This window comes from Oncorhynchus tshawytscha, unplaced genomic scaffold, assembly GCF_018296145.1.
Source record: "Oncorhynchus tshawytscha isolate Ot180627B unplaced genomic scaffold, Otsh_v2.0 Un_contig_8566_pilon_pilon, whole genome shotgun sequence".
Classification (NCBI taxonomy): Eukaryota; Metazoa; Chordata; class Actinopteri; order Salmoniformes; family Salmonidae; genus Oncorhynchus; species Oncorhynchus tshawytscha.
Genome location: NW_024607919.1, coordinates 32,767 through 41,972, shown reverse-complemented (window position 1 = coordinate 41,972; position 9,206 = coordinate 32,767). Strand labels below are relative to the sequence as shown.

The 9,206-nt window shown below is 41.3% G+C and overlaps 1 protein-coding gene across 1 annotated transcript in view; it reads right to left on the bottom strand.

The window, feature by feature from the left end:
- Window positions 1-194: 194 nt before the first annotated feature.
- The window catches only part of LOC121843114 (voltage-dependent calcium channel subunit alpha-2/delta-1-like), a gene marked incomplete at its 5' end in the record, with an annotated part of 31,999 nt that continues 22,987 nt past the window's right edge, over window positions 195-9,206 (bottom strand). Inside the window, 8 exon segments of the mRNA XM_042312714.1 lie at window positions 195-434; window positions 3,773-3,928; window positions 5,971-6,042; window positions 6,232-6,270; window positions 6,352-6,419; window positions 8,305-8,376; window positions 8,490-8,605; window positions 9,080-9,142. Coding sequence (XP_042168648.1) covers window positions 378-434; window positions 3,773-3,928; window positions 5,971-6,042; window positions 6,232-6,270; window positions 6,352-6,419; window positions 8,305-8,376; window positions 8,490-8,605; window positions 9,080-9,142 — 643 coding nt within the window.

The window sequence follows — 9,206 nt, the reverse complement described above, 5'->3', positions numbered from 1 at the left end:
CTCTTGACAGAACATCAACAAATCTTCTGTCCGTGACAGGAAAAAATACTCACATACTGTATCATCACAACCCACATTTCTTACAGATTTTCATTCAGATGGCGAGTTTATTGGCTTTTAGCGAAAGAACCGCAAATGTCATAATCAAAAAGCCTTTGTGGGAAAAAATATGACAATGTGTTAAGCCTCCCTGTAAACAAATCTAATTTTATTGGACATATTGTAAGACACACAGCGAATGAAATCAGGACAGAAGGCGAGCTAGTGTAAACAAAGTGCTCTGGGACCTGTAGAATGCTTACACAGATGGCCCACAGACTGCCTCTGTATTTGTACATCTGCACTGGGAACAGTGTTAAGGAACCAAGAGTTGGGTCTCACCAGGCTGCTGCTGATGCTAACCATCCAACGTTCAAAATGTCTGCTATGGTGGGCTGCAAGGGACAAAAAGGTTGGGTATTACAAAACACATTACAAAACATATTTTCACATGGTGAAGCCCAAGAATAACTTCAGGTAATCGAAACAACTCCCAATAACTAAACATTCCATGTAAAACAGCACATTTTAAACTTGGGCTTATACCTTTTCTAAACATCCTGATTGTGCTGGCAAAGCGAGTCTCGAGCCGAGGTATTTGCCAAGTGCGCGGACACCGACTCAGACAAGCCAGACAAGATTTTGGAAGGGAATTAGCACAGAGCCCACCACAACAGATGCTAGTGTAAATCTACAAAGTGAAAAGGAACAACAAGTAGGTTCCGGTTTGACTGAAAGAACAGCCATGTTGTTTTGATTATGATTAGCATGCAATGCTCTGGTCTAGTGACTCAGGCCTGTGTCCTTTCTTTCCAGGTTGATAGAGTTCAGTCATCAAGGGAGCTAACTAACCATGTTAAAAGTCATATCAAATTCCAATCAAAAGCTATTATCTACATCTTTGATCTACTTTTGTAGTCAAAATCTATTTGTCAGTAACAATGAAAATACAGAAAAGACATACAGAAAAGATTCTGTATGTTAATTAACAAACTTATGATAAAAATCTAGACCCAACATTGACCTAAATAATTCTGTAAATGACTTTAAATTAAAGTGATCACTCCAAAAGTGTGTCAGAAGACTACAGACCACAAACGTTGTTGGTTGTGTAGATCCAGCTTTAGATATGCTATCTTAATTTTATCAATATTTTGTTGCAGAGAATTTTCCATTGCAAATTAGGTAGGTTTAAAAAGGCCTCTAATGTTTGTAATTTCTCCTTCAAAATGTCAGACTTGATACAGTGCCTTGCGAAAGTATTCGGCCCCCTTGAACTTTGCGACCTTTTGCCACATTTCAGGCTTCAAACATAAAGATATAAAACTGTATTTTTGTGAAGAATCAATAACAAGTGGGACACAATCATGAAGTGGAACGACATTTATTGGATATTTCAAACTTTTTAACAAATCAAAAACTGAAAAATTGGGCGTGCAAAATTATTCAGCCCCTTTACTTTCCGTGCAGCAAACTCTCTCCAGAAGTTCAGTGAGGATCTCTGAATGATCCAATGTTGACCTAAATGACTAATGATGATAAATACAATCCACCTGTGTGTAATCAAGTGTCCGTATAAATGCACCTGCACTGTGATAGTCTCAGAGGTCCGTTAAAAGCGCAGAGAGCATCATGAAGAACAAGGAACACACCAGGCAGGTCCGAGATACTGTTGTGAAGACGTTTAAAGCCGGATTTGGATACAAAAAGATTTCCCAAGCTTTAAACATCCCAAGGAGCACTGTGCAAGCGATAATATTGAAATGGAAGGAGTATCAGACCACTGCAAATCTACCAAGACCTGGCCGTCCCTCTAAACTTTCAGCTCATACAAGGAGAAGACTGATCAGAGATGCAGCCAAGAGGCCCATGATCACTCTGGATGAACTGCAGAGATCTACAGCTGAGGTGGGAGACTCTGTCCATAGGACAACAATCAGTCGTATATTGCACAAATCTGGCCTTTATGGAAGAGTGGCAAGAAGAAAGCCATTTCTTAAAGATATCCATAAAAAGTGTCGTTTAAAGTTTGCCACAAGCCACCTGGGAGACACACCAAACATGTGGAAGAAGGTGCTCTGGTCAGATGAAACCAAAATTGAACTTTTTGGCAACAATGCAAAACGTTATGTTTGGCGTAAAGCAACATCAGCTCATCACCCTGAACACACCATCCCCACTGTCAAACATGGTGGTGGCAGCATCATGGTTTGGCCTGCTTTTCTTCAGCAGGGATAGGGAAGATGGTTAAAATTGATGGGAAGATGGATGGAGCCAAATACAGGACCATTCTGGAAGAAAACCTGATGGAGTCTGCAAAGACCTGAGACTGGGACGGAGATTTGTCTTCCAACAAGACAATGATCCAAAACATAAAGCAAAATCTACAATGGAATGGTTCAAAAATAAACATATCCAGGTGTTAGAATGGCCAAGGCAAAGTCCAGACCTGAATCCAATCGAGAATCTGTGGAAAGAACTGAAAACTGCTGTTCACAAATGCTCTCCATCCAACCTCACTGAGCTCGAGCTGTTTTGCAAGGAGGAATGGGAAAACATTTCAGTCTCTCGATGTGCAAAACTGATAGAGACATACCCCAAGTGACTTACAGCTGTAATCGCAGCAAAAGGTGGCGCTACAAAGTATTAACTTAAGGGGCTGAATAATTTTGCACGCCCAATTTTTCAGTTTTTGATTTGTTAAAAAGTTTGAAATATCCAATAAATGTCGTTCCACTTCATGATTGTGTCCCACTTGTTGTTGATTCTTCACAAAAAATACAGTTTTATATCTTTATGTTTGAAGCCTGAAATGTGGCAAAAGGTCGCAAAGTTCAAGGGGCCGAATACTTTCGCAAGGCACTGTATGTCCTAACAAAAAATGTATCAACCACTACAAAAATGTGCATGAACTTTAAATCCACATTTCCTGTTGCTGCAGGATTAACAAATAAACTCTCCTTCCAGACTCACATTAAGCATCTCCAATCCAAAATTAAATCTAAAATCGTCTTCCTATTTCGCAACAAAGCATCCTTCACTCATGCTGCCAAACATACCCTCGTAAACTGACCATCCTACTGATCCTCGACTTCGGCGATGTCATTTACAAAATAGACTCCAACACTCTACTCAACAAATTGGATGCAGTCTATCACAGTGCCATCCGTTTTGTCACCAAAGCCCCATATACTACCCACCACCTTATCAAATAGCCAGATCTACACAACAAATGGCTTTAAACATGGCCTTATCACCTTATCAAATAGCCAGATCTACACAACAAATGGCTTTAAACATGGACTTATCACTTTATCAAATAGCCAGATCTACACAACAAATGGCTTGAGACATGTCACCTTGATCTTAGACTACGTTTGACGTCTAAAACATCTGACAAGTTTTGATTTTAGAGTGAACCATCACTTTAAACTACAATTATGTGGCTTGTTATTCAAAATGTTCAATACCCCTTTAAGATCCCATATTACAACAGCTTCAAAATAGTCTTAGCGCCACCTAACACTCAGTCCACTCCAAGTGTTACCCAAAGACATTACTCTGACTAATCCATTATTTTCAGGAGGCCTTTGACTGCTCAAACGGCTCTTACTCGTTATCCCGCATTTCCTCTGGTGTCCGTCTAATCTGTATTTATGGTTATTTATGGTCCTCTGGTGACAGTGTGTGTGTATATGTGTATGTGTGTGTGTCTCTGGCTTATGTAACTCACCACGTAGACTGAGCGCAGGCCCGCCGCGGACCCCTTGCTCTCCCTCTTGGGGTCGCAGACCGACTGGTAGTCGTATGTCTTGTTGAGCGTGAACAGAGACATGTTGACCAGGTTGACCATGAGGATAGGGTCGATCATCCCGAAGAACTGGCCGATCTGTAGGTGGGGGGGGGGGGATGTGCAAGCGCATTGCACATGTAAGATCCAATGGACGCAGAACAGACACTTATGCACATGAACACACACAGATTGACGCAGATACATTGGACGTACACACACACAACACACACACATCTGCGACCACCTGTGAGTTCCCAGTGCCCATATAAACATTTATAATAACATTTATGAAAATAAATACAAATAAAACAGATAGGTGCAGTGAAATGTGTTGTTCTAAAGGGTCGGCCATAGTAGTACGGCGCCCCTGGAGAAATTAGGGTTAAGTGCCTTGCTCAAGGGCACATCAACAGGTTTTTCACCTTATTGGTTCAGGTATTTGAACCAGCCACCTTTCATTTACTGGCCCAAAGCTCTAACCACTAGGCTACCTGCCACTCTTTGTAATTGACGGATATACACTGAGTGTACAAAACATTAAGAGCAACTTCCTAATATTGAATTGCACCTCCTTTTGCCCTCTGAACAGCCTCAATTCGTCGGGGGCATGGACTATAAGGTGCCGAATGCGTTCCACAGGGATGCTGGCCCACGTTGACGCCAATGCTTCCCACAGTTGTGTCAAGTGGGCTGGATGTCCTTTGTGTGTTGGACCATCGTTGATACACACGGGACACTCAAATCAGTGCGTCTGGCACCTACTACCATACCCCATTCAAAGGCACTTAAATATTTTGACTTGCCCATTCACCCTCTGAATGGCACACATTTAACCTGTCTCCTCCCCTTCATCTACACTGATTGAAGTGGATTTAACAGGTGACATCAATAAGGGATCATAGCTTTCAACTGGATTGACCTGGTCAGTCTATGTCATGTTTTGTACACTCAGAGTATAACCCAGGTGATTTGAGTAAAAATCCTGTCCAGGACTGACCAGTCCAGAAATAACCCCCTCTGATAGGCTAGTGTGGCTCACCATTTCAAAAAGGATTTCCTTAGCATTTTTTTTGTTGATAGGATTAAAAACCCAAACGCTTTAATCTTGGTGAAGTCATCTCAGCTCTCATGAGCACTCGGACACACACACACATTTTTAAAACACACGCACACATGAATGTGCTCTCACACACACACACACACTCCCGCACATGTACTCCCGCGCACGCACACAATCAGTAAATCACCCCTGGCTCACCCAGCTAATATGTAGCAGTGGGATTCAGTTGAATCAAATTAACACAGTATACCAGGAAGCCTAAATGAACATGGAGGAAGTGGTCATGGCACGTCTAGACACCCCTTTGGTGTGATAGCACCTTATGTGTGTGTGCGTGTGTATGTGCGTACGTCAGAGCAAGCGTACGTGATAGTGTGTGAGTTTGTGTGTGTGTGTGTGTGTGTCTGCTAGAGCAAAAAAAATGCCCTCCTCTTCCGCTATGCAAGGTCGCGGTGAGCAACCCCAAAATCACACCACTCCCCTCATTTTGGACCCTGAAACCCCAAGATTCGGAGAAAGAGTTGGTTATGGCTCACCACGTCTGTCATAAGGAAATATAAATCAATGCTTCTATAAAAACCTGTCTCCCCTTTCCCTGTAGAAAAACACAAATAATGAATTAACAGTCACAGATCTGTCGGCTGGGACCTGCCAGGACCCCCTGGAGAGGGAGAGCCGTACCTCCTGTAGGAAACATGATTTAGGGTCGAGCGGCCTTCTCCAAACAAGGAACCCTAGTTTTTTAGTGCTCCTGCCAAACATCTAAAGGGGACTGATTTATCCAGCGCACACCCTGATTGGGGCCTGCAGCCTGAAAAACATTTATTCAAGTGGTAGGGTGAGGGGCCCACACTGGGTGTAGTGTGTGTGTGTGTGGAGGGGGGTATGGTGAAGTTAGGTTCAGATAGGGTTTGAGTGGGTTGAAGTGCACATGGGGTTAGGTTGTATAAGGTTGGAACATGTTGGGTAAACTTAGTCGGGATCAGGTTGATTTGAGTTGGGCCAGTGATGACTATGGGTTGAGTACGGCTGAACAAGGTAATATCAATGGAATAAGAGTCGGATGAGAGTGACTCACCTGACCGATGTATTCATCCCGATTGGCCATGACTAGGAATCCCCCATCATCCAGGATGACACAGTCCACATGCTGGAATCATATAGAGATAATGGGATAAACCATCATCATATAAGGGGAGGTAGAATTGGATAATTCTCAATCACTATTTGCATGCTTAATCAAGTTATCTTAATTCAATAGTTGTATTTGTCTTAAAATTCTATCGCCAATCAAATAATCATATTTAATATAACTGTATAATCAATCAAATGATCTTACCTCATCATTCCTCTGACAACCACAGATCTCGTCCTTACACTGTAGAGAAAATAAATGGTTTTCATTTCAGACACAAAGAGTTAATTAAGAGTCATTATGAAATAATGTCAATCTACTTACGTTCATCTTCAGAGTAGCATTGATGAAGTTGGTCATCCAGGTATTGATGTCCAGTTTCACTCCCACAACTGCAATCAACCACACAACCACCACAACATTACAGTTCCATTATGGTGTGAACTAAACAACATTACAGTTCCATTATGGTGTGAACTAAACAACATTACAGTTCCATTATGATGTGAACTAAACAACCACCACAACATTACAGTTCCATTATGGTGAGAACTAAACAACATTACAGTTCCATTATGGTGTGAACTAAACAACATTACAGTTCCATTATGGTGTGAACTAAACAACATTACAGTTCCATTATGGTGTGAACTAAACAACATTACAGTTCCATTATGGTGAGAACTAAACAACATTACAGTTCCATTATGGTGTGAACTAAACAACCACCACAACATTACAGTTCCATTATGGTGTGAACTAAACAACCACCACAACATTACAGTTCCATTATGGTGTGAACTAAACAACCACCACAACATTACAGTTCCATTATGGTGTGAACTAAACAACCACCACAACATTACAGTTCCATTATGGTGTGAACTAAACAACATTACAGTTCCATTATGGTGTGAACTAAACATCCACCACAACATTACAGTTCCATTATGATGTGAACTAAACAACCACCACAACATTACAGTTCCATTATGGTGAGAACTAAAACCACCACAACATTACAGTTCCATTATGATGTGAACTAATCAACCACCACAACATTACAGTTCCATTATGGTGTGAACTAAACAACCACCACAACATTACAGTTCCATTATGATGTGAACTAATCAACCACCACAACATTACAGTTCCATTATGGTGTGAACTAATCAAACAACATTACAGTTCCATTATGGTGTGAACTAATCAACCACCACAACATTACAGTTCCATTATGGTGTGAACTAAACAACCACCACAACATTACAGTTCCATTATGGTGTGAACTAATCAACCACCACAACATTACAGTTCCATTATGATGAGAACTAATCAACCACCACAACATTACAGTTCCATTATGGTGTGAACTAATCAACCACCACAACATTACAGTTCCATTATGATGAGAACTAAAACAACATTACAGTTCCATTATGATGTGAACTAAACAACCACCACAACATTACAGTTCCATTATGGTGAGAACTAAACAACATTACAGTTCCATTATGATGTGAACTAAACAACCACCACAACATTACAGTTCCATTATGGTGTGAACTAAACATCCACCACAACCTTACAGTTCCATTATGGTGTGAACTAAACATCCACCACAACATTACAGTTCCATTATGGTGTGAACTAAACAACCACCACAACATCACAGTTCCATTATGGTGTGAACTAAACATCCACCACAACATCACAGTTCCATTATGGTGTGAACTAAACAACCACCACAACATTACAGTTCCATTATGGTGTGAACTAAACAACCACCACAACATTACAGTTCCTAAACAAACCACCACAACATTACAGTTCCATTAAACTAAACAACCACCACAACATTACAGTTCCTAAACAACCACCACAACATTACAGTTCCATTATGGTGTGAACTAAACAACCACCACAACATTACAGTTCCATTATGGTGTGAACTAAACAACCACCACAACATTACAGTTCCATTATGGTGTGAACTAAACAACCACCACAACATTACAGTTCCATTATGGTGTGAACTAAACAACCACCACAACATTACAGTTCCATTATGGTGTGAACTAAACAACCACCACAACATTACAGTTCCATTATGGTGTGAACTAAACATCCACCACAACCTTTTATGCTCTGGACAGAAACAAGTCACTGAAGGGGGACTACATGGACATTATTTTGATGTTTTCCGTTGCAAATGTTTTTTTTAAATGTACGGTTGTGCGCCCAATTAAACATGACCCTGGTGTGTAGAGTCCTTACCTGCTGGTTTGAGTCTGACTCCATCAATGTCCAGGTTCACTGCTCTGCTCACCAGGACTGAGTCCTCAGTCACTGAGACAAGAGAGGGAACAGAAATGGTCAGTTAGGACGGACGGACGGATGGACAGACGGACAGACAGACAGACAGACACATACACACACACACACACACTCCCTTGACTTACTGTTGGTGTCCTCCTGGTAGGGTGTTGGTGTGAAGATGTAGATGTCATTGTCCAGACTTCTCTTATAGAAGCTTGACTCATACGTCTCTGGGTCCTCTGTCCAGTCTAGTCCAGCACTGAAAAACACACACATACTCAGCTGCATCAACATGAATACTACAGATTTATCAAGTGAGCAAACATTCCTACAGAACATAATATACTGAATGTAAATTACTGATCAAGTTGAACTGCTCTACATGAAGCTTTATAGGTAATTATCATCATTAGAACAATGGATAGAGAGAGAGAGAGAGCTGAAAGAGAGAGAGAGCCGAGAGAGACAGAGCTGAGAGAGAGAGAGAGACGAGAGAGAGATGAGAGAGAGATGAGAGAGATAGCTGAGAGAGTCAGAAAGAGAGAGAGATAGCTGAGAGAGTCAGAAAGAGAGAGAGAGAGAGAGAGAGGAAGAGAGCTGAGAGAGAGAGATGATAGAGAGAGAGGTGAGAGAGAGAGACAAGAGAGAGAGAGGGGAGAGAGAGAGCTGAGAGGGAGAAGAGAGAGAAAAGGAGATAGAGAGATAAAACATCACATATCAACTTGAGGAATACCTCTTGGGATAAATGCGAGTGATTCCTCCATCAGTGGCCACAAACCTGGCCAGGACTCCATTTCTGAAAGGAATAGGAAAATTCAATGACAAAAGTATCCAGTCCTTCAGTGCATCATGTTACAACA